Source organism: Candoia aspera, chromosome 13 (assembly GCF_035149785.1).
Source record: "Candoia aspera isolate rCanAsp1 chromosome 13, rCanAsp1.hap2, whole genome shotgun sequence".
In the NCBI taxonomy this organism is placed as follows: Eukaryota; Metazoa; Chordata; class Lepidosauria; order Squamata; family Boidae; genus Candoia; species Candoia aspera.
In genome coordinates this window covers 12,539,669-12,565,360 of record NC_086165.1, presented here as the reverse complement: position 1 = coordinate 12,565,360, position 25,692 = coordinate 12,539,669, and the positions used below count along the sequence as shown (strand labels likewise).

The 25,692-nt window shown below is 41.9% G+C and overlaps 1 protein-coding gene across 1 annotated transcript; it reads left to right on the top strand.

Annotated features, from left to right (window-relative positions):
• The first annotated feature begins 723 nt into the window (after nt 1–723).
• WDR93 (WD repeat domain 93) lies at nt 724–25,488 on the top strand. Its single transcript, XM_063314236.1, has 17 exons — nt 724–1,048; nt 1,597–1,792; nt 2,076–2,140; nt 3,684–3,766; nt 5,402–5,546; nt 9,697–9,732; nt 11,168–11,255; nt 15,061–15,244; nt 15,709–15,779; nt 16,029–16,115; nt 18,472–18,603; nt 19,124–19,337; nt 20,342–20,402; nt 20,742–20,898; nt 21,341–21,506; nt 23,218–23,331; nt 25,001–25,488. The coding sequence occupies exons 1-17, from the start codon at nt 782–784 to the stop codon at nt 25,053–25,055; spliced, it is 2,121 nt and encodes a 706-aa protein (XP_063170306.1). The 5' UTR covers nt 724–781; the 3' UTR covers nt 25,056–25,488.
• The last annotated feature ends 204 nt before the right edge of the window (nt 25,489–25,692 follow it).

Below are 25,692 nucleotides of genomic sequence, written 5' to 3'. Positions count from 1 at the left end.
TGTCTTTGCAGCCATTTAGCAGTTTTCTGGATTGTTGTGCCCACTTATAATAGGTCCAGAGGAGCTAGACTTCTAAGTGATTACACTTAGTTGTAAATACACCATGGTGTTGGAAGTCTTGTTGGAAGTCTGTCTGTTCATAGATCCCTGCTTGATAGATATATCTGGGTTAGGAATGGGAAAGGCTTTCTGTTCAGTAAATAACACAGCTGCTGAATGGAAAAGGAATAAGGCTGCTATCACCTGATACTAAATTTTTCCCTGATAAAGTAGGAACATTTGGAATGTCTTGGGAGTCATTATATTATTTGTCAATTACAGCAACTGTTTTTTCCCCCTAGTGGTGTAATATTTTACATCAATCTCAATCCCTTTAATTTTTTTAAAAAATGTTTATTTAAACAGGTTGTCCTTGCCTTGTTTGGGGGAATTCTTATAATTGGTCAACCCTGCTTAAGGAAAAAAAGCATTACTGTACTATGGGGAATCTGAAAATCTAGATGGGAAGACTCTGAAGCATTCTTAGCCAGCCTGTCTATCTGCAAGGTAAATGGTCCTGGGCAGAATGAGGAGAAAGTCCAGATGATAGATTATGGTCCAGAGGATAAAACCCAACTTGAGTAAATCTTGATGATCTTTATTTCTTCTCTTTCTTTCAAAACCAAATTCCACCCTTCCTTTAATTACCTGGTTAATAATTAGATTGAATTTTATTGTAGAGCTTTCTTACAAAATTGCCAAACAGCTGAGCTGAGTGCAGGACAAGAAAGTTGAAGAAAAGATGCCTTTCTATCTTCGGAAGCAGCCCTTTGACATTCCTCCTCCGACTGAAAAGGACTGGATTAAAAAAGACGAAGAAGAAAATTTCTTCCTGAATGACCCTGATGAACTCCTAGACTCCTTGCCTCAGCCTTTCTGCATGATCAATAAGATATTGAAACACTTGTTTGAAAGAGCCTGGGAACGGATTGAAGGAAGGCGCCCGTTACAAGAGACAAGGCGGCAAAATTTCACACCCGTAGAGTGTCACCCTGCAACTGAATTCATGGTAATCTAAGGCTCTTCCAGATAAAATAGCCCAAGGGAGCCTTCATTTGTGACACTGGCACCATATTTTTCCTCTACAGTGTCATCCTCTTGGACAGCCAAGCTGATTTTTGTCTGGCTCAGCTGTGGTATAATTTCAGTGAGATATGAATTGGACATTGCCACAAAGACACACCAAATCTAAACATTTCTAGATCATCCCTTCCTCCCAGCAGAGACCCCTGATTTGTAATTCCATCAAAAGCGATAAAATTACCAAAGGTTTATTAAAAATGTTTTCAAAGAACCAGAGAAGTTAAAGCATCAATATGGAACCATTTAAAAGCCAGATGAAATTTAAAAATATATTTTACCTTCCATATAAAGACATATTTTATTGTTGTAAGCCAGAGTCACTTGCTGAGATGGGTGGCTATAGAAATCAAATAAATATAAATAAATAAATAAATAAATTATAGCATAGACAGATTGGAATTATGATGACATTAGTATTGTATGTTCATGTTTCTGAGGTGGACATTGCGTTCTCTTCCTTTTACATCTTCCCAGGTAGCAGGGAGGGTAAACTGCCTGGCAGCTTCTGAAGGGTACATCTTTATAGGGCATTCCACTGGGATTTCTGTCTTCAGCACAATCATCTGTGAGAACCTTTGTACTTGGGAGGTAACCAGACTTGAGATTTGCACCATTCAGGTGTCAGACCTTGGTGGTGCCCCTCATCTTCTTGGGACAGTGGATGAGATGGGTAGGTAACTGCATTTATATTCATTAAGAAAGAATGGTTATTGCTAATTGGTTTCACAATTTGTTATGAGTGTCTTGCAAGATGAGTCTCAGTTTTTCCTATTTAATGGCTATGGAGAATGAAGCTCTTCAAATAAGAGAGTTTCCATGATACCCATTTATCTTAGAGTTCTCAGGCTTGCCAATCAAAGTATAGTTACTGAATAAATAAATCAGGTTATGCCAATGAATATGAAGGAAAAGTTACTGTCCCCCAAAAATCACTTTTTTTTTTTGTTTTCCAGGTTTTGCGCGTCTTTTTTGTTTTGTCAGGGACAACCTCTTGCATATAAAATCCATAAACGAAGTGGTAAGTTTGTCTAATATTACTTGCTAGTGCTTATATTTATCTGTCAGTTTTCAGTTGTCTAAACGCTACCTTTTTGAACATCCCGGTTATTAAAATCCATTGTGTGGTGTTTTAGTAATCTTAAAAATCTCTTCATAGGAAGATTCATATATGTGATTTATCTCTACTTGTGATTCTTATTTTTTTTTAATATCTATTTCATATCATTTGATATGAAACTCAGTGTGAACTATACCTTGGTATTATACTCTATTTAAGGAGAGGTTAGTAATAAAGCAAGTATGCTTAGCATTTCTGCCGTAGTTCTCTGTATGTTTAGTTGGGAATAAGTTCTGTGTAACTAAATGAAGCTTTTGAGGAAGCAGCCCTATGGACAGCCTGAATGTCAAATGGAATCAACGTATTCTATGTACACTCCAGGCAGGGTTTCATAGATATCAGTGAAAGAGATGGGCTGTGCAATGCTGGAACCTGGGCCCCAATGATTGTGCTTAGAGTTGTAGCCTTAAAGATAAATGTTCCTTTGAGCTGAGCTCAGCTTCTGACCACTTTAGTGTAGTGTTATTAGTTGTAGGTCGCAAAGGATCAGGCAACCATTAGATGGTAGCAAAGAGTTAAAGCTTTCTCTATCTCTCTGGTGTCATCTACTGGTCATACGTAACATGGACATATTCATCGCATTTTCATGGCAATAGGGAACAAGTGGTTTGTTGTTGCTCAGATGTTTTTTTCAACTTTTTGATCTAATCTACAACCCTGGGATTTCTTGATGGACCTCTATCCAAATACAAACCAGATTTAAATGCCCTGAAATTTGATTAGATTATGTTGAGAAGAGCTAGTAATTGTAAAGCATCTGTGCTAAGGATCCATGATTGAAATGCTTCCAGGCTAATCTTTTGTTCTGATATGATTATCTTTAAGCCCCTTGTAGCCAACATGGGCTCTGTTGCTCTCACAGTATATCTGAGCTTTTGAAAATCCAGATGTTATGGGAACCTGTCATAGATATATGATAAATGTCTATCACTTATATAAGAAATTATGCTTTCAATTGAACTGCTATTGTCTGAGTTTAAAAGCTAAGCAGGATCAGGCCTGGTTAGTACTTAAAGGGGAGACCTCCAAGACTGTAGGCTAGATTTAGGAGTAAAAATGAATCTAGCAGAAGGCAGCGTTGCACACTGCACACTGCGGCCAAGAATACTGCATGGGTATGTTAAGCTCAACTTGAAGAAGACTGTTCCTTTTTCTTTATTAATTGGGAGGATGCTATTGCACACATGTCTTTTGAGTGCACTTTTATGAGGCATCTGGTTAGCCACTATGGGAAAAGGGTACTGGGCTGAATTCTTTTCCTTTCAAACCTTTTCCATTAAAAGCCTTTGTTTTTCAGTCAAATTTCTCTAAGGTGTGTTTAGGCCATTGGAAACTCAGGTTGCTGTGCAGCAACGATATGCAGCATTGGACTCCTTCACTTGCTATCCTGGTTGAACAAGCCTAGCCTGATGTCATATTAAGTTCTTTTTCTCCTGTTTATCAGGAAGATATCAGCAAACGAAATGTCTGTGTGGCACTGGAGATCTCTCACGGGAGTGACTATGCAGGCTTCCTGCTACAAGGCAAGTCTCAGCCTCCATTCATCATGTGATGGGCCAGATGTGTCCAGATCCACAAGTTGGGTGGCTTTGATATAAAACAAATATATTTGATATAAAACAAATATATCCTTGAAAATAGCCCTTCCTACTCTAAAATGCCTCATGTATTCTGCTAATGATGCACTTACTGATCTGCTTGGAGTCCAAGTCCCTCGGCCTGGAGGCATACCATTGTTTTTTAATCTGCCTGCTCATCGGTTTCTTAATCTTGGCATGACATTGTTACTTCCCTTTTATATAGCAAAATGAAACACATTTGGATATGTTCATAATTCATATATGCAGTCAACAATAATTTGCACTATAAAGAGCCAGATTTTTTTTTTTCCATGAAACTTGATCTGTGTCATAACATTCCACTGACTGGTTAGAACAGTTGTGATGAAATCCAAGCTGCATTGTTAACACAGAAACTTTCTGAGTAGTATTTGATATTTCAGGTTTGGGGAAAATGGGTACTTTTGAATGTATGCATGACTTTTTTTTTTTGCACTTTGCAAATCAGGCTCTTTTTTTGCACCTTGCACTTTGCATTTGCACTTTGCAAATCAGACTCAAGCAACTCTTCTTCAAAAAGGTGCTGAGGCCCTAGAAAGAGTGCAGAGAAGAGCAACAAAGATGATACAGGGTCTGGAGGCTAAATCCTGTGAACCCTAACCCTAACCCTAACGGAACTAGGCATGTTTAGCTTAAGGAAGAGAAGACTGAGGGGAGCCAAGATAGCAGTCTTCCAGTTCTTGAAGGGCTGCCACAGGGAAGAGGCTGTCAATTTATTCTCCATAGCACCTGAGGGTATAGAACAAGAAACAATGGGTGGAAGCTCATGAGAGGAAGATCCAACCTGGAAACGAGGAATTTCCTGACAGTGAGAACTATTAAGCAGTGGAACAGCTTGTCTCCCAGAGCTGTGGGTGCTCTATCACTGGAGGTTTTCAAGAAAAGATTGGACAACCATTTGTCCGAGATGGTATGAGGATTCCTGCCTTGGGCAGGGGGTTGGACTAGAAGACTTCCAAGGTCCTTTCCAACCCTATGATTCTATGATTCTACAACTGACTTCCCTTTTGCATATACTCAGAAGCTTAAGAAGCTTCCATTAGAAGTTTTCTAAAACTCCTGGGATCTGCTAGAACAGCAGTGGGTGACCTACAGTCTCTAAAACATTTTTTTGTTTGTTTCCAGCCTGGACCCTTTCCAACTGCCGAATTAAGTTTCGTGTTATTTTAAAGTGGAAAACATAAAAGAACTTTTGCGTAAGCCTATAATAGGCTTAACAGATTTCAAAAAACATGACAGAACGTAACAACAGAAAATCCCAGCCCTATGTATACATGCCCCACCTTGTTTCATCCCCCAAAGTGGCCCTGTTATCTATCTAAGGTGGGCAACATTTACAGTTCCTGGCCAATAAAATCTGTCCTTCATTTCCCGGCCCTAGAATTAGCAATCGATGAGCAGGGGCAAAATCTGTGAATCTGCTTTTGTTGGTCTGGGACACAGATAATAATAAAGTTTCTTTTGTATTTTAAAGGACTGCAAGACCTTTCTTCTCCTTCCGGATTGCTTAATGTGCTTTCTTCTGATTTCTCAATAAAGGCAGCTCTGAGGCTTGGCTGGAGATTTACCGATTGCCTAAGGATTCCTGGCAGAAGGAGACCGAACATCTCCATACAATTACATTCCCAGGCCCAGGATTAGTCAAGGAAATGGGAGTCAGCCAGTTGTCAGTGCAGGAGAAATCTGTGGTAAAAAAAACACACTTTTTTAGAGGTCCTAATCGTTACCAGCTCTAAACATTTTCCATTGAACTACAGAAATATCACTAATGTTCTCAAGACACATTGTTGTTAAACCATCTTGATTCGTTGTTGTTGTTTATTCATTTAGTCGCTTCCGACTCTTCGTGACTTCATGGACCAGCCCACGCCAGAGCTTCCTGTCGGTCGTCAACACCCCCAGCTCCCCCAGGGACGAGTCCGTCACCTCTAGAATATCATCCATCCACCTTGCCCTTGGTCGGCCCCTCTTCCTTTTGCCTTCCACTCTCCCTAGCATCAGCATCTTCTCCAGGGTGTCCTGTCTTCTCATTATGTGGCCAAAGTATTTCAGTTTTGCCTTTAATACCATTCCCTCAAGTGAGCAGTCTGGCTTTATTTCCTGGAGGATGGACTGGTTTGACCTTCTTGCAGTCCAAGGCACTCTCAGAATTTTCCTCCAACACCACAGTTCAAAAGCATCGATCTTCCTTCTCTCAGCCTTCCTTATGGTCCAGCTCTCGCAGCCATATGTTACTACGGGGAACACCATTGCTTTAACTATGCGGGCCTTTGTTGTCAGTGTGATGTCTCTGCTCTTAAGTATTTTATCGAGATTTGTCATTGCTCTTCTCCCAAGGATTAAGCATCTTCTGATTTCCTGACTGCAGTCAGCATCTGCAGTAATCTTTGCACCTAGGAATACAAAGTCTTTCACTGCTTCTACATTTTCTCCCTCTATTTGCCAGTTATCAATCAAGCTGGTTGCCATAATCTTGTTTTGAGGTTTAGCTGCAAGCCAGCTTTTGCACTTTCTTCTTTCACCTTCATCAGAAGGCTCCTCAGTTCCTCTTCGCTTTCAGCCATCAAAGTGGTATCATCTGCATATCTGAGATTGTTAATGTTTCTTCCAGAGATTTTAACTCCAGCCTTGGATTCCTCAAGGCCAGCTTGTCGCATGATGTGTTCTGCGTACAAGTTGAATAGGTAGGGTGAGAGTATACAGCCCTGCCGTACTCCTTTCCCAATCTTAAACCAGTCCGTTGTTCCGTGGTCTGTTCTTCCTGTTGCTACTTGGTCGTTATACAGATTCTTCAGGAGGCATACAAGATGACTTGGTATCCCCATACCACTAAGAACTTGCCACAATTTGTTATGGTCCACACAGTCAAAGGCTTTAGAATAGTCAATAAAACAGAAACTGATGTTTTTCTGAAACTCCCTGGCTTTTTCCATTATCCATCGGATATTGGCAATTTGGTCCCTAGTTCCTCTGCCTTTTCTAAAGCCAGCTTGTACATCTGGCAATTCTCGCTCCATGAACTGCTGAAGTCTACCTTGCAGGATCTTGAGCATTACGTTACTGGCATGTGAAATGAGTGACACTGTTCGATAGTTTGAACATTCTTTAGTGTTCCCCTTTTTTGGTATGGGGATATAAGTTGATTTTTTCCAATCTGATGGCCATTCTTGTATTTTCCAAATTTGCTGGCATATAGCATGCATTACCTTGACAGCATCATCTTGCAAGATTTTGAACAGTTCAGCTGGGATGCCGTCATCTCCTGCTGCCTTGTTATTAGCAATGCTTCTTAAGGCCCATTCAACCTCACTCTTCAGGATGTCTGGCTCTAGCTCACTGACCACACCATCAAAGCTATCCCCGATATTGTTATCCTTCCTATACAGGTCTTCTGTATATTCTTGCCACCTTTTCTTGATTTCTTCTTCTTCTGTTAGGTCCTTGCCATCTTTGTTTTTGATCATACCCATTTTGGCCTGGAATTTACCTCCAATGTTTCTAATTTTCTGGAAGAGGTCTCTTGTCCTTCCTATTCTATTGTCTTCTTCCACTTCCGCGCATTGCTTGTTTAAAAATAATTCCTTATCTCTTCTGGCTAACCTCTGGAATTGTGCATTTAATTGGGCATATCTCCCCCTATCACTGTTGCCTTTTGCTTTCCTTCTTTCTTGGGCTACTTCTAGTGTCTCAGCAGACAGCGATTTTGCCTTCTTGGTTTTCTCTTTCTTTGGGAGGTATTTTGTTGCCGCCTCCTGAACAATGCTGCCAACTTCTGTCCAGAGTTCTTCCGGGACCCTATCTACTAAGTCCAGTCCCTTAAATCTATTCTTCACCTCCACTGCATATTCCTTAGGAATATTAGTGAGCTCATATCTAGCTGATCTGTGGGTCTTCCCTAAACTCTTTAGTCTGATCCTAAATTGTGCAAGAAGAAGTTCGTGATCTGAACTACAGTCAGCTCCAGGCCTTGTTTTTACCGACTGTACAGATGTCCGCCACCTTTGGCTGCAAAGGATGTAGTCAATCTGATTTCGGTGTTGTCCATCTGGTGAAGTCCATGTATAAAGCCGTCTCTTAGGTTTTTGGAAGAGAGTGTTTGTTATGCAGAGTGAATTGTCTTGGCAAAATTCTATCAGCCTATGTCCTGCTTCATTTTGTTCTCCCAGGCCATACTTACCTGTAATTCGAGGTGTCATTTGACTGCCCACCTTAGCATTCCAGTCTCCTGTGATGAAAATAACATCTCTTTTAGGCCTGTTGTCCAGTAGGTGCTGCAGATCCTCATAGAACTGCTCTACTTCAGCTTCTTCAGCATTTGTGGTTGGGGCGTATATTTGGATCACTGTGATGTTAGATGGCTTGCCCTGAATTCGAATTGAGATCATTCTGTCATTTTTTGGGTTGTATCCAAGCACTGCTTTAGCCACTTTACTATTAATTATGAAGGCTACTCCATTTCTTCTGTGGTCCTCTTGTCCACAGTAGTAGATCTGGTGGTCATTTGATGTGAAGTGGCCCATTCCAGTCCATTTCAGTTCACTGACGCCCAGAATGTCTATCTTTAATCTTGACATCTCACCAATAACCACATCCAATTTGCCCTGGCTCATAGATCTTACATTCCAGGTTCCAATGGTGTGTTGATCCTTAGAACATCGGATTCGCCGTTCACCACCAGCACCGTCGGCCACTAGCCGTCCTTTCGGCTTTGAGCTAGCTGCGTCATCACGTCTGGGGCTAGTTGAGCTCATCCTCTGTTCCTCCCCAGTAGCATTTTGACCATCTTCCGACCTGGGGGTCTCATCTTCCGATGGTATACCGACATATCTCTGGTTGTACTGATCCATTTAGTTTTCACGGCAGGAATACTGGGGTGGGTTGCCATTACCTTCCGCAGGGATCGCATTTAGTCTGACCTCTCTATCATGACCTTCCCGTCTTGGGTGGCCCTTCATGGTTTAGCTCATGGCATCATTGAGGTGCTCAAGCTCCAGCACCACAACAAGGTAATGATCCTTTGCTGAAGTCTTGATTCGTAAACCTACATTTTTCTTTCCTGATGCAGTTTTGGGTTATAATAGTTACTGACTAGCAATATATGGAACTTCATGTCATTCTTAAATGAAGGCAATAATCTATGGGCTATCTTTAAACATTGAAAATAAATTTTAAATAAATTTTAAAAACAATTGGCACATTACCCTCTGTTTACAGGCTATATAGATGTTAGAAAAGGTTTCTGATTACTAGATGTAACTTCAGGCTTGAATGCAATGGGAAATTACTTACAACTGCTTAAATATATATTCTAATCTCTAATTCAATCTGGCCTAGACATAGTACTTGAAAAACCACATAATCTGCAATCAAGCATGGTTGCTGCTTTCTACAGCACAGGTGTGGCTGGAAAATGAGCCCATATCTAATTGTGTTAATAATGTATCAAATGCCTAAAACAAGTTCAATTGACTAGGAGGTTCTTCTGGAGAATTAACCTTAATTCCAGATTTTTTTTTCTTTTTAAAATTTATATTTGGTGATGCCAGGTGCGAACATCGTGGAGTTTTCTTGCGACAGAATAATTCTCCTCTCTAGGATGTCTATTTGCATTTAGGAATTAATCAGTAGGTCTTCTTTTAATAAAATGAACCAAGGTGACACAGTCCTTTTCAAAGAAGAATCAGCACCTGCTTGCTCCTTGGGTTTCTGATGTTGCTGTTGTTTTGGTTTGGGGATCCTAAGAGCTGAACTTAATTCTATGGAAGTGTGGCTTTTAGGTAGACTTGAAAGCTGCGCAGTCCTTCTGGTGTAATTGCGTTGTTCTTTGTATTTTTGTAGCAGAAGAGTGTTGATATCCAAGCAACCGAAGACATGGTAAGCAGTCCAGACTTTGAACCCTGTAAAGCTGTTAAATGGCTGAAAGAGCCCTGGTCAGATAACTAGTTTTTCAAGAGATCTGCTTTGAGAAGGAATTTATAGAGTGGAGAACCATGAGTACATTTTTTTATTCTGTAAAAAAAATCTGTTACTCCCATGTGGCATACAAGATAGCAATGTGCTAACGGTCATCTCTCTTGGCACTTGGAAGGCTTCTGTCCCACTTCATTCTGTACATTTAAAAAAGCACATTTTAACGAAAAAGTGGAATGATGGTGTGCTCCAAAGCAGGGGGACAGTCTCTGGCATTCCTTTTATTTCCAAGAATGCCTGTGGCTTTAATCAGGCCTCATAAACTTTCATGGAAAATAAAAATGGTGGACAGCTACAGCCCAGTGCTTTGCTTGAAACTGCTCCCTTGCTCCAGAAAAAGAGCCAAAGAGAATCAGGGGTTATAGGCAGAATCCTGGGTAAAAGAGATCTAGGTGACGAAGAGCAGCATTCTGATAAACTGGCAAATGGAATTGGTCGTGTTCACCACAGTAACCATTTTGTGTGACTGCTCGTCATGTATTTGCAAAATTCTACAGGCGCTCTCCAGCCCCCAAAAGGCTGGGTAGTCCTGCTCTAGTAGATGCCATTCCTTCATTGCCTCCTTATTCAGTCATGAATGGTGGTGTGGGGGAAGTCTTGCAGGATGCCTTCTAGGGCTTGTTTTCTCCACAAGACTTCAATTAAAGGCACTGAGTTTTGCCTTTAAAACTGAAACTGGGACTATGAAGCACACACACAGTCTTCAGAGCCTGAGTTGATTCAGTATAGCACTGTTCTAGACATCTGGTACCAGGTGGTGAAAAAGTGATGAAAAGTTGCAAGATCACAGCATAGACCCCACCTTTCATACTGTACCCCAATGCCTGACACAAAGACGTAAGTCGTGATTTGCATTGTGATGTTGCAATACCTGTTTCATCATTTACTCCCTTCGCCACTCCCCCACGCACACCTATGAACTCTGAGGTGGTCTGCAAAGTCTTAGCCTGATTGGTTAATTATGTCTGAAGAGGAAAGTTTTGAGGACAGGGCAGCAGTCTAACCCAGAAGTCTGCAGTCCCCTTTGGACTGCTGGGCATATTTGAAATGTTAAGTATTTCAAATTCAACATTGGGCTGTTAAATTTCAGCCATTTTCTAAGGCTGTGGGCCTTGTTGTCCTTCTCCTCCTTCTCGTTCTGAAACTTTGAGGAAAGTGACATGAAGCTGGATCCCTGCTAGTCACCAAAGCAAACTTCCTGAAGCACATTAGTGCCCACAGACACCATGCTGTCTATTTATAGTCTAACCAGAAATTGCTCAACTCTGGAATACTGCTGTTGTTGTCATGTAGCAACAAACAACAAATTGTTTAGAACTGTCACTTTGATTCTTTCTAGGATTTGCAACAGCTCCTAAGCAAAATGGAATCTAAGCTGGTTCCCCCTGTTCTGCTGCTGAAGATCAGATCACCCAAACCTCTTTTAGGTTAGAACCTGCTCAACTCCTTTCTCTTTCCTCATCTTTTGTGCTTCATTGTGCTGTGGCAACAGGGGAAATCAGGCTATGGAAAGCAACAGGTGGGTAACCTGAAGAAGAAACTTGGGAAGAAGCAGCTGGGAGGCTGAAAGAGCCCCCAATTTCCCCATTTTCAACAATATTAAGATGTTGTTTATTCGTTTAGTCGCTTCCGACTCTTCGTGACTTCATGGACCAGCCCACGCCAGAGCTTCCTGTCGGTCGTCAACACCCCCAGCTCCCCCAGGGACAAGTCCGTCACCTCTAGAATATCATCCATCCATCTTGCCCTTGGTCGGCCCCTCTTCCTTTTGCCCTCCACTCTCCCTAGCATCAGCATCTTCTCCAGGGTGTCCTGTCTTCTCATTATGTGGCCAAAGTATTTCAGTTTTGCCTTTAATACCATTCCCTCAAGTGAGCAGTCTGGCTTTATTTCCTGGAGGATGGACTGGTTTGATCTTCTTGCAGTCCAAGGCACTCTCAGAATTTTCCTCCAACACCACAGTTCAAAAGCATCGATCTTCCTTCTCTCAGCCTTCCTTATGGTCCAGCTCTCGCAGCCATATGTTACTACGGGGAACACCATTGCTTTAACTATGTGGGCCTTTGTTGTCAGTGTGATGTCTCTGCTCTTAAGTATTTTATCGAGATTTGTCATTGCTCTTCTCCCAAGGATTAAGTGTCTTCTGATTTCCTGACTGCAGTCAGCATCTGCAGTAATCTTCGCACCTAGAAATACAAAGTCTTTCACTGCTTCTACATTTTCTCCCTCTATTTGCCAGTTATCAATCAAGCTGGTTGCCATAATCTTGGTTTTTTTGAGGTTTAGCTGCAAGCCAGCTTTTGCACTTTCTTCTTTCACCATCATAAGGCTCCTCAGTTCCTCTTCACTTTCAGCCATCAAAGTGGTATCATCTGCATATCTGAGATTGTTAATGTTTCTTCCAGAGATTTTAACTCCAGCCTTGGATTCCTCAAGCCCAGCATGTCGCATGATGTGTTCTGCGTACAAGTTGAATAGGTAGGGTGAGAGGATACAGCCCTGCCGTACTCCTTTCCCAATCTTAAACCAGTCCGTTGTTCCATGGTCTGTTCTTCCTGTTGCTACTTGGTCGTTATACAGATTCTTCAGGAGGCATACAAGATGACTTGGTATCCCCATACCACTAAGAACTTGCCACAATTTGTTATGGTCCACACAGTCAAAGGCTTTAGAATAGTCAATAAAACAGAAACTGATGTTTTTCTGAAACTCCCTGGCTTTTTCCATTATCCATCGGATATTGGCAATTTGGTCCCTAGTTCCTCTGCCTTTTCTAAAGCCAGCTTGTACATCTGGCAATTCTCGCTCCATGAACTGCTGAAGTCTACCTTGCAGGATCTTGAGCATTACCTTACTGGCATGTGAAATGAGTGCCACTGTTCGATAGTTGGAACATTCTTTAGTGTTCCCCTTTTTTGGTATGGGGATATAAGTTGATTTTTTCCAATCTGATGGCCATTCTTGTGTTGTCCAAATTTGCTGGCATATAGCATGCATTACCTTGACAGCATCATCTTGCAAGATTTTGAACAGTTCAGCTGGGATGCTGTCGTCTCCTGCTGCCTTGTTATTAGCAATGCTTCTTAAGGCCCACTCAACCTCACTCTTCAGGATGTCTGGCTCTAGCTCACTGACCACACCGTCAAAGCTATCCCCGATACTGTTATCCTTCCTATACAGGTCTTCTGTATATTCTTGCCACCTTTTCTTGATCTCTTCTTCTTCTGTTAGGTCCTTGCCATCTTTGTTTTTGATCATACCCATTTTGGCCTGGAATTTACCTCCAATGTTTCTAATTTTCTGGAAGAGGTCTCTTGTCCTTCCTATTCTATTGTCTTCTTCCACTTCCACGCATTGCTTGTTTAAAAATAATTCCTTATCTCTTCTGGCTAACCTCTGGAATTGTGCATTTAATTGGGCATATCTCCCCCTATCACTGTTGCCTTTTGCTTTCCTTCTTTCTTGGGCTACTTCTAGTGTCTCAGCAGACAGCCATTTTGCCTTCTTGGTTTTCTCTTTCTTTGGGAGGTATTTTGTTGCCGCCTCCTAAACAATGCTGCAAACTTCTGTCCAGAGTTCTTCCGGGACCCTATCTACTAAGTCCAGTCCCTTAAATCTATTCTTCACCTCCACTGCATATTCCTTAGTTATATTAGTGAGCTCATATCTAGCTGATCTGTGGGTCTTCCCTAATCTCTTTAGTCTGGTCCTAAATTGTGCAAGAAGAAGTTCGTGATCTGAACTACAGTCAGCTCCAGGTCTTGTTTTTACCGATTGTACAGATGTCCGCCACCTTTGGCTGCAAAGGATGTAGTCAATCTGATTTCGGTGTTGTCCATCTGGTGAAGTCCATGTATAAAGCCATCTCTTAGGTTTTTGGAAGAGAGTGTTTGTTATGCAGAGTGAATTGTCTTGGCAAAATTCTATCAGCCTATGTCCTGCTTCGTTTTGTTCTCCCAGGCCAGGCTTACCTGTAATTCCAGGTGTCATTTGACTGCCCACCTTAGCATTCCAGTCTCCTGTGATGAAAATAACATCTCTTTTAGGCGTGTTGTCCAGTAGGTGCTGCAGATCCTCATAGAACTGCTCTACTTCAGCTTCTTCAGCATTTGTGGTTGGGGCGTATATTTGGATCACTTTGATGTTAGATGGCTTGCCCTGAATTCGAATTGAGATCATTCTGTCATTTTTTGGGTTGTATCCAAGCACTGCTTTAGCCACTTTACTATTAATTATGAAGGCTACTCCATTTCTTCTGTGGTCCTCTTGTCCACAGTAGTAGATCTGGTGGTCATTTGATGTGAAGTGGCCCATTCCAGTCCATTTCAATTCACTGACGCCCAAAATGTCTATCTTTAATCTTGACATCTCACCAATAACCACATCCAATTTGCCCTGGCTCATAGATCTTACATTCCAGGTTCCAATGGTGTGTTGATCCTTAGAACATCGGATTCGCCGTTCACCACTAGCACCGTCGGCTGCTAGCTGTCCTTTTGGCTTTGAGCTAGCTGCGTCATCACGTCTGGGGCTAGTTGAGCTCATCCTCTGTTCCTCCCCAGTAGCATTTTGACCATCGTCCGACCTGGGGGTCTCATCTTCCGATGGTATACCGACATATCTCTGGTTGTACTGATCCATTTAGTTTTCACGGCAAGAATACTGGGGTGGGTTGCCATTACCTTCCGCAGGGATCGCATTTAGTCTGACCTCTCTGTCATGACCTTCCCATCTTGGGTGGCCCTTCACGGTTGAGCTCATGGCATCATTGAGGTGCTCAAGCTCCAGCACCACGACAAGGTAACGATCCATGCAGAAAAGTTATACAGGGTAACCCACTTGGAAAAATATAAAAGCCAGCTTTTATTGGATACAGGCATGGAGCAAAAATAAAGAAAAAGATATGTGGGCTTCAAATCCCAGAATTCCCCAGCCAGCATGCTGGCTGGGGAATTCTGAGAGCTGAAGTCCATGCATCTTAAAGTTGCTAAGGTTGAGAAACACTGGCTTAGAAATAAGCCTCACTATATTCCTTGGGATTTACACCCAGGTTTGCAACCTGAGCCTCTTAATAAATTCACCTCTTTTATTTCTTTTTCTGAAAGCAAAGTCCAAGCATCCTAGGTTCTCTGAATTAGATGAATAAACAAAAGAAGCAGAAGCAGGTTTCAAGGGAATTGGATTAATGCAAAGTGGGTTTTCTAACACTGTCTTGGATGTGTTGAAATTCAGCAAGCATATTTAAGAGCCCTTTTGAAGCTATAATGAAGAGCGATGATGGCAGCATGATTGGCATGGGATATAATACCTTGATCAGAGACTGCCAGTTGGAGTGGCTGGAGGAGATTTTTAACAGCAGGTTCCAACAGTATCTGGAGACAGAGAATGAGCTGGAGAGCAAAGAGGAAAAACCTAGGTAAGAGAAGGAAAGGACCTCTGCTATTTATTTCCAGCTGCATTGTTAAGAGTGTAACCATACTATTTAATTCTGTTGCTGAGATGAAGCTGGTAAGGTGCAGTGACCTTCACCTGGTTTCCTTGGATGATTTGATAATGTTTTTATGATTTTTATAATAGTCTTCCCCAACCTAGTATCCTTTAGATGTTTGGGGCTACAGCTCCCATAATTTTTCCAGTCACTTTGGCCATCAGGATTTGGACCATAATAGATTTGGAGGGGAGCAGGTTACAGAAGGCTGTCTTATACGTGCATTTTAATTGGAAGATGCTTTTTTAAAAAAAAATTGTGAGTGACATACAAGCAACCCTAATATATAACACCATTCTTCCAGGACTAAACCAGTGTTATTGGCTGTCTTAAATTGTTTTCCTCTCATTATCCTGTATGTTTTAATGAATTGTCATCTCTATTTATTTTAGCTGTGCAAAATTCCATTTTCACTTACCTGGCCGCACCTTGCAAACTGGAACTGAATTAAAAGCTGAGCCAGGTAATTTCCACCTCTGGGCAGGACACTTAATAGCTCCTTCAGCAGAATTATAGTTTGAATATGAGTGCAATCAACCCAGGAGTCTGCACTCTGTGGATGGAATTTGAATTTGCAAATTTCTTTCCTGATTTTGGTTCTCCCATGCTCCTTCCAAAGGAAAGAGAAGTGGGTGGGCAAGTAAAATCCTTTGCCTTTCTATTTTTCCCAGCGCCTTATCACTGAGTGCCTTTTTTTGTTTACATTTTCTAGATATGCCTGTCGCATTCAGTGTTCACTGGAGCAACAGCCACAATCTTTGCTTCTATTTCCTGAGTCGTCCACCCAAGGAAAAAGCTGGTAATGCCACTGTGGAGTCCCTCGCAAGAATTCACTGAAGTTTTATGTGTGTTGTCAGAGCTTCTGGTGCTACATTTCAGAGTAGTTCTCAAGGCATAATCCACTGTACAGACTGTTTTGTGGGGCTTGAGATCCAACAACTAAATACTGGTATCAGATTACAACTCATAAAAATAGAAAAGGGAGTATAGGACTTCAGAATCACAAGAATTTGGTACTGGGAGCTGCCCCATGATTTAAGCTCAGTCTATTAGCCAAAAAACAAAAAGAGCAAAAGCCTAAACATGTGTACAGATTTCAGTCTTGAATAGTAGGTTTAGGGAGGCTGCTGTTAAAATTAGCCACCTGAAAAATGCTCTTTTCCATTTTGCTAAGCCATAGTTTGTTTTCACCATAGTTGTGTTGAATAAACTACAATTGGTTAGGCTCATGCAACATGCTTAGTGATAAATTGCAGTGGGTGAACCTGTTGAAGTGAAACCAAAGTCACCTCATGAGGGTTTAGCACAATGTGTGACTTCAGTTACTAGGTCAGACAATTGGCCCATCTAACTCAGAGCTTTGTACAATGAATGGCAGCACCTTTCCATGATTTCAAGTCCAAAATCTTTTCCAGATTATTGGAAATGACTGGGATTGAACATACATTCCCTTTTGGGGACTCCCACAATATACTCAACCATAATCTAACTGTCATGATCGCCGTTGCGATGTTTGCGACATCGCAATGGCTCGCATGACAAAGTGCAGAGGCTTGTCAATGACTGGAGAGGGACGGGCGATAAACAAGACAAAGAAGATAATAGGTTGGGAGATCTACAAGCTCTCATCGCCCGGTAATCGACCATTAACACCAGTATCAAGGAAATGATCAGGGCGAGGATCGGAAGGGCGCGTCCGGGCGCTTTCTAGGAATACCAAAGCCTAATCGCCGGGTAATGGGCCATTACTCCGCAAAAGGATAAACGGGGCAATGCCCAAGGTGAATGGGGTGGACGACCTCTCACCTATGGATGGCTGGTCACTCCGTAGAACTCGTGGGTCACACCCGGGGAGTGTGGGGGTGGAGCGCTGTTTGGCGCGAGGCTATTTAATTCAACTTTTGGCGCGCTTCCCTCACTCTCAGCTTTCTACTGGTGTGCACTCTATTCTGAATAAAAGCCAGAACTTAAACTTGCTTTAGAGTCTGAGTCTTTTATTTAGTTTTAGGCATTCCTCACACTAACCAAATGTTTGCACAACATGCAAAATCAGTGTTAACCATAACCCAACTTAGGTTGTTGTTCAATTGCACTTGTTAAATCTAGCTATGTGAATACAGCCGTAGTGGAGGGAAATAGCCTGCCGGAATGCTGTCATATCTACATAAGTGCTGCTAGCAAATGAAGCGGGTAAGAATTCAGTTTAGGAAGTTTTTTCAGTGTCAGTCCAACTGTTTAGTACAATGTTAATAGTACAGTACCTGAGGGACCGCCTCTTCCCCGTTACATCAACCCGTCCCACCTGATCATGCAGAGAGGGCATGTTGCGGGCCTCGTTGGTAAGAGAATTCTGTCTGGCAGGGCCAAGGAGGTAGGCTTTCTCTGCAGTAGCTCCCGCCATCTGGAACATCCTACCCCCAGAGGTGAGGTTAGCCCCATCGCTCCTGGCCTTCTGGAGGAATCTGAAGACCTGGCTCTGCCACCTGGCTTGGGGCAAGGAGGGGAGCAGTCACGTTTGGGGATGGCTAGTGCCCTAGAGTGCTCGCCGCACACAAGGACTGAGTTAGATCATCTGCCATTTGGATCTTATTTTTTTGTAAATTTATTGTCTTCTGTAATTGTATTTTTATATATTGTATTTTTATATATTAATTATATTGTGTATCTATGGTTTTATTAATTAATTTGTTGTAAACCATCCAGAGTTCCTCTGGTGGGAAGAGATGGGTGGTGACAAATTTGATAAATAAATAAATAAAGTTCTGCCCTGGAATATTGCATGTCATAGAAGAGCAATGACATCACTTGTGCTTCTAACAACAGCACAGGTATGAAAAAATGGTAAGGCCAGCTAGTAATTTAGGGGCAAAAAAAGCTTGCCCCTTCCCAGATGTAGCTGAACTGCAGGGTGCACCAGCCTTACCAGTATGGATGGTGCTGAGAAATGCTGGAAGGCATAGCTCGGCACCACTATAGGACCATGGGTTGCCAATTTCTGTAGTAATCTGATATAAGATGGATTCTGCTTACTCCTACTTGTGGCTCTGTGAACAAAAAAGGGAGAGGTGGAGAATCTAGAGTGGTGCTAAACAGAAGATAATATTATTTTCCTTACTACAGGGCCCATCTCTCATATGATCTTCTTTTCCTTCTAGATTCTGATCCAAAGCCAGATATTGTTTGGCCATGTGCTGCTCCAATTGTATGTTCAATTGTCAGCTCTTGCTCTTCTTACTTAGCTTTTGCCTGTGAAGATAGGATCATCACTGTGTGGGACATATCAGTTGGTAAGCTTTTTCCCTATCAGCTTGGGAAAGTTAGAAAAGGACAGTTCCCGCCCTGAAGTTTTATTGCAGTGGCATACAACTTAAAAAAAAAATACCTGAGAGACTTCTGGGTGATATGCCAGGGCTTCACTCCATAAATAAGTGGGGTGAGATACAATTTTCTTCCTCTTCCACCTCCATATAATTAATCATCTTCTTTTTATCACAGACAAAATTACGTTTTGCTGGAACCTTTGAGGGGAGTTTGGGCCTTTATTACTTAATTAAATACGTTTAGGAGATTGTCCAACTCCAGAAGACTCTGGACAGCATGCAATATGGGCTGTGCTTGTAATTTAGTTTCTGTGAAGAAACTTATTCTTGCCTAGCTTAGGCTAGTACTTATTCTGTACTAATTTCTGCAGAAAGCAGACTCTGGCATAGTTATACGCGTGAAGTAAAATATCAGAAGCCATTATGAGAGCCTTGCCAAAGAGGACCCTGCTGATCTTGTCCTCAGTCTTCATTTGTGCTTTTCTAGGGTTTCCATTATCTGCGATGGTGCTTCCAGAAGACTACATTGCACGAAACATCCAATTCATGCCGGGCTCACTACCATCCAGAGAGAAAACGCCTTGCTGTAATAAGGATCCTGTCCATACCACAGTGCAACTTCTGGCGTTATGCACAGATGGCTCTCTTCACCTGCTCACATCAGGGGCCAGAGAATTTAAGTCCCAGCTATTAGGATTCAGGTGAGGCAGCCCACATAAAGGTCCAGAATGTTTTGGGAAATAGGGTTGCTTCCCACAAGTGGCATTCTTTGGTCCTGGTTTCCCCAGAAGAATAAACTCAGCCTATTTTGCCAGCTCCCACGCCACTATTGTGTTTGTGAGGAAAAGGCACTGCATTTTATTGCATTCTTAGGATGTTCATTAGTATGACAACCCAAGACTAGTAATGTCCTTATTTGAAAACAGCATTGGAAATTGGAATCCACTGTAGTTGCAAAGCGAGGGTGTTTCTTAAAACAACTTACCAATTAAACAAATCAGAATTTAAGAGAGATGATTGGGAAAACAGAGCATAGCTACGTCACGGTAGGTGTAGCTAAGTCATAGAGAAGCTCAGAAGAGAATTTCTCCATTGAAGAATGTAAACCTGTATGACAAAGTTCAGAGAACTGGCTTAGATTTTTTTCCTCCCTCCACCATTTTCCATGGTTTTGTTCTTGTTTGCTCTAATTCCACTATCTGATGACATGTTCTTGGAAGTTCAGTGATACCATATCATTTCATTTCTTTTAATAAAGGCCAAAGGGATTTGGGATGGTATTTTTTTCATGGCCATTGTGACTACTGTTGCTTTTTGCAAGGATAGAAATTTAATCTTTCTAGAATTTTTAAAGGTTTAGTGGGAACTTCTGGTGCCTTCTTAGAATGTTACCTGCAAGCATGAGGACTACCAACATATTCTATTTAGAAAAATGAATTCTGAGAAACATCTTTCGCACTGTTAAGGACACACACACACACACACACACACACTCTAGACTGGGTTTGCAGAACGAACTGAAATAGGGCTGGTGGGCAATGCACAATAAATGCCATAAATCTTTTATCCTCATTTTTCATCAGAATCAAAGAATGGCCAGAAACATTTCTCCTAAACAGTTGTAGAACTTATACCTCTGTTTCTCATTAATATGCTTCCCTGAAGATACACAGTGAAAAAAATACATAAAGTTGCTTTCTTGTAGGCCTGAGGTTCCTGATCAGACCATCAGTGCTGTGGCAACCATTCCAACTTTGCCTGATGCCGTGAGTGCTCTATTGTTGCTTCCTAAAACGTTTCTTGCCTCTCCAAATCACAGAAATTTGAAGGTGGGAGATCAGGGAGAGGGGCTGTTTACACTGGAGATGAGACATCTGAACGTGAAACAATCAGTTATGACTTTGGATCTCTCTTGAGTAGATATGGCAGCAATGGCTACAGAAGACAAATGCTGTCCTAGACCAAGATTCATGTTAGTGGCGGTGGTGGTAATTGTGGTTGTTTGCCTAACACATGGAAGTCATTGGGTTGGGGGAAGGCTGCTGTAAAAAGACACCTGTGAGTGTGTGGAAAAAGAGATGTGCATGTCAGTTTCATTGTTCCAGGTAGTAATTTTCTTCTGGAATGGCATCGTTAATCTGATGGATACCACGACAGAAGAGATCATTTGCCAATTCATCATGCCACCTTCATACAAAGTTGCATCACCTTGGCAGCCAGTTTTTTCCATGGATACAAATGGCAGGTGGTTGGCTGTTCAAGGTAAGGTGTTCTGGGAGTGTGAGCGCATGTACGTACACACACACAGCACACAAAAGGAGAGGCAGGGTAGGAAGGGTATTTTCTTCGTCTAAGCACAGGTCTTACATTTCTTCAACTACTTTCTCAGCTCTCAAGTTCTGGCTCATCTTCAACTTTTCCTTCTGATTCTACTTTAGAAGGGGTTGTTAGATCCTGCCAGCACCACCCTTGGAGCACTTCCACAGTGCCACCGTTTTTATAAATCACTTTGAAGCTGATTAACAATTGTTTTCATATTTGTTGGTCTCAGAGCACTGAGAATGACAGCTCAGTCTGTCTTGCTTGATTTCTCTATGACTGCAATTCTGCTTTTTGATTATTTTAAAATTCCCACTTTTGGTTGATTAGTCTTTAAATAGAAGAAAGGATGAATGCATCTCTAACCCTAGTCTTTCAATTCCAGGGGATAAGCAGTCTAAGGCCAGCAAAGCAGAAATGGAAACCATCTTTATTTATGACTTCGACTCCTATCCTTTCATGGAAACTTTTGCAGCAAAAGCTCAAAACCTACCTGCTGCCTTTGCAGAATTGCCCTGGGACAGACGGTGTGATCTTTTCTTAAGTAACAAGTAAGTTGACAAGCTACGTTTTATGTGGGATATTCTTTAGAAATGAGGCCAACTTTCTTTCATTGAGGACTGCTCTTTCTTAAAAAAGCAAAAACAGTACCCCTCTAAAAACTGCTGTGAAATTATAATTCTGAAAGGCAGAATACATTTTAAGTATATCGAAAGGAGCCATATTAACTGTATTTAATTCCTTTAATTTCATTATGTATAAGTTTTTGCTCTGGCCCACTTACTTTTTCTGGAATGCAGCCCCTGGCCAAATTCAGTACTCAGCTCCCCAAAGCTGTTCACTTCTTCTTTAGATCTAAGAAAGGATCTGCACCTTTTCTAGCTGAACTCTTTTTCCAGCCCTAGTTACTGGGGAAAAAAGAAACTACAATTATCACAGCACTTTCCTGAAATGTGCACTTTATCCATAGAGTCACCAGATGGCAATATGATGTGCATAATGAATTTATGACTGGTTAGCTAGATTATACTTAGAGGATGAATAATAGATATGTGTTGCTTCAAACAAATCAGGATGATGTTTAATAATTGTGTGTAATGCAGACAAGGAAAGTTCCAGTGGGCTTTACTTGGTTTCATCTTAGTTTGTTATATGAACCCAGACTATTATGGCTTACCCTACAATTATAGTTCAGCAAATGATGGCTTAGCACAGTGCATAAACCCAGTCATTCTTGGCTTGTCTAGCCCAACGTTGTCCACTATGGCTGCTATCAGTTTTGAGCATGGAGCCTGACTTAGCTCTGCAAACCAAAGAGCTTTTAATTGGAATTGTCAGAGCACAGTCTTGAGACTTAGGCATGTGCTTTTGCTCAAAGCCTATTTCTCCCCCAGTGCCACAATATTGCCTGCTTTGGTTAGCATTAGTTCTGTTACTGTAATGGTATGTGGGAATGATCTTGGGAGACAGGGCAGTCAGACACAGCCAAGGGAATGATCATATAAAAGGCAGCTGAGCCTGCAGCTGTAATGTGGATGGGGCAAGAGGCTCAGAAGAGACCCTCCCTAGTTTCTTTGGCTGTAAAGGAGGTGGGGGAGAGATGTACTTTCAGACTTTCAAGATTCTCTAATCTAGCTAAAGTAGAATTAGCTCATCTGGTTGTGTTTCCTGTCTGGTCTACCTTGTAAGGCTGACATCAATCTTGCAAGTCTGAAAGTACTTCTCTCCCCTGTCTCCTTTACAGCCCAAGAAACTTGGGAGGGTCTCTTCTGAGCCTCTTGCCCCATTCACGTTCCAGCTGCGGGTTAAGCTGCCTTTTATTTGACTGTTTCCTTGGCTGCATCTTGTTGCCATGCCTCCCAAGTTCATTCCCACTTGCCATCACAGTTACCTTTTGGATTGGGTTCCTTCCTCCAACTCTTAAAGCTTCAAGCAGAGGGAGCTTGCCAGGAATTGAACCCGAGAAAGAAAAGCTGTTTGGTGGAACACATTCCCAACATGCTACCACACTTTTTAGTGGCAGCGGCTGTTAAGAGCAATGCCCTATTTATAGATTTATTTTGATGATCTACTTGCAAAAGCTGCTAAAATCCTTTTGCTGGAAGCACTGTGAAAACTGAAAAGTGCTGTACAAATCCAGAGTATTTGTTTGGGGGCTGGGGAGCACGGTCACAAATAAGTTAGCCACCAGGCAATGAGAGGAAGAAAACCAAAAGGGTTCAGCCCAGGGAACCGGAATTACTGTTTGTGTCTCCTGGCTAGTTTGCAGCGGCTGTCCACAGTTAGTCAACAGATGCCAGAATGCTGGAACCAGCTGCAGGAATATGCAGCTACCTTGAAAAAGAAGATGTGTGGTGAACTGAAAGTGCAGGAGGAGTCCAGGTTGGTTTCCCTTACTTGTCACTCCCAGGGAGAGATGCTGAATCATAATTGCTTTGATCAACCCAGGACAGATGTTGTTCTTTGTGTTCCCTACAGCAAAGGGTGCTCTGCAGATATTTTGCATGTCAACTCAGCAAACATGACTAATGTCAGGCGATAGAGAATTGCACTCCAAAATATATGGATGATAGCAGAATGAGTTCCCAATTTCCATATCCATATCCTTCATTCGTTGGGTTAAAAAGTGGCCAAGTTTCTTTCACCCCACCGCTTTTGACAATGTTTGCTACATGCCATGTTTAAAGGCACTTAGCTTAAGCATTTTTTTTTTCAAAAATGAAATGAAAAATATTAATTGCCCAACCAGTATGTGAATTTCAAATGCCAGAATTCTCAGGAATGGCCATGCTGACTTGGGAATTCTGGGAGGTAACATCTATTCATTTGAAAGGCACTTCAGGCTGAGCAAAATATTTTAGATATAATTAAGCAGCTCTTGAAACAGGGCAGTTCTTTTTATGATCATTTGCAAAAGTGTTTATCCTGTATATATGCTGTGAAATGTGTTAAGTAGTTACCATAAGATTCCATTTCAAAGGTTGACTCTGACTTGCTCCTCTAAATCAAACATCGTCCTTCAGCATTGAGAAGGAGAATCAAGAGTGTTCTTTCCACTCAAACCTGACACTCTTGCTGTGCAGAGATTGGATTCAGAGATTTCAGTCAAAGGCAGTTTGACCAAATCAGATTTTCCTTCTGAATCCATGTGGATCAAAGAGATTGCCTCTAGATAAGTCCAACAATTCGATGAATTTTTGTGCATGCATACAAAGGCCTTTCCCCCCAAATCAGATTGCCTTTCTGAATCAGTTAAGCAGAGCTGAGATTTTGTTTTATCTCTCAGTTTTGTGGGGATGGGAACTGAGGCTTTCCTTTGCTTTTTTAGACCACATGAAGCCTGTTTTAGAAGGTACACTATAATTTTAGTATATTTCCCATCTGAAAGGTGAAAGGTCCCCTGTGCAAGCACCGAGTCATGTCTGACCCTTTGGGGGATGCCGCTTTTGCGACGTTTTCTTGGCAGACTATAGCGGGGTGGTTTGCCATTGCCTTCCCCATCATCACCTTCCCCAGCAAGCTGGGTCCTCATTTCACCGACCTCGGAAGGATGGAGGGCTGAGTCGACCTGGGCCGGCTACCCGAGAGAGAATCCAGCTTCCACTGGGATCAAACTCAGGTTGTGGGGAGAGCTTCGGTTGCAATACTGCCACCTACCACTCTGCGCCACACGAGGCTGTCTCCCATCTCAAAGTGAGGAGGAAAATTGTGCTGCCAAATTTCAGTCAATCATACTGTAGAATTCTGGAGAGGATTCTGAGAGCCACAAAAATGTTGGGGAGCAGATTACCTATCCTAGCAATAATTGGTCCATCGTGTACTGTACCTCTTGGTAGGCCTTCTATTGAAGGGCAGCCAATCATTGAAAAGTAAAAACGTACTTAGGGGACGCTTCATTCCCTAGCCAGAAGGAATCAAGCCTACTGATATCTAGAATCCTGTGCATTTGCCTTTGGTATAATATTTTATACATTTATGTTGTTTCCAAGGTCATAAAAATGAGCTCTCTTTCATCAGTTGTTTCCTGTTTTAACTTCTTCCTTAGTGGTAATGAAGAAGTATTCCATGCTGAGCCGGTACCTGAAGTACACTCAACATAGACAGCAGCTTTGCCATCCGATTCCATTTTTGGATGCTTTCCAATAGCATCTAGTCCTCTGCAAGTCATTTCCTTATTTAAAAGGAAGGAACAAGGTCAGAAACCAATAGTGGAAGAATTCAGCATGGGAATAGACTCTCCAGGTGCCTTTGGAGGTTCAAGGGATAATCTCTGTTATTCAGTTCAGAGTATGAGAGGACAGCAGGCGATAGAGACCAAACGCCTGGGAAATTAAGGCATGTGGTGCTACAGAACATACAAGAAATCTCTACCGAGGTACCTGTTTCTCCTCCTTTTTGCATCTGCTCAGACTTTAAGCCTGCAGATAAAGCCTACATTTGGTCATTCCATTTTTTAAAAAAGAAAGATGGACTTGAACAATAAACGTCATTACTACTCTTTTTACAAATAAACATAGCTGTTACTGAGACAATGTTGGAACTTTCAGGAAATGAAAGAATGTGGTGTGAGCTGATTCCAATTTCAGTAAGTTGGGTAGAGGCACAACTGTCTTCCATTGATGGTTAGTGGTATTCCCAAACCAATAAGGAGCATTCTTCAACATCCCTAAGAATCATCATCCATTAGAAGGCTCAGATATAATAGCAAATCATGGTTTAGCATTATGTGAACAAAGA

Excerpts from the sequence above, each read along its gene's own strand:
- WDR93 (XM_063314236.1), top strand. The coding sequence starts at position 782 with ATGCCTTTCTATCTTCGGAAGCAGCCCTTTGACATTCCTCCTCCGACT. Across the intron at positions 15,245-15,708 it reads AGCAAAGAGGAAAAACCTAG|CTGTGCAAAATTCCATTTTC; the intron begins GTAAGAGAAGGA and ends TATTTATTTTAG. Across the intron at positions 15,780-16,028 it reads TGAATTAAAAGCTGAGCCAG|ATATGCCTGTCGCATTCAGT; the intron begins GTAATTTCCACC and ends TACATTTTCTAG.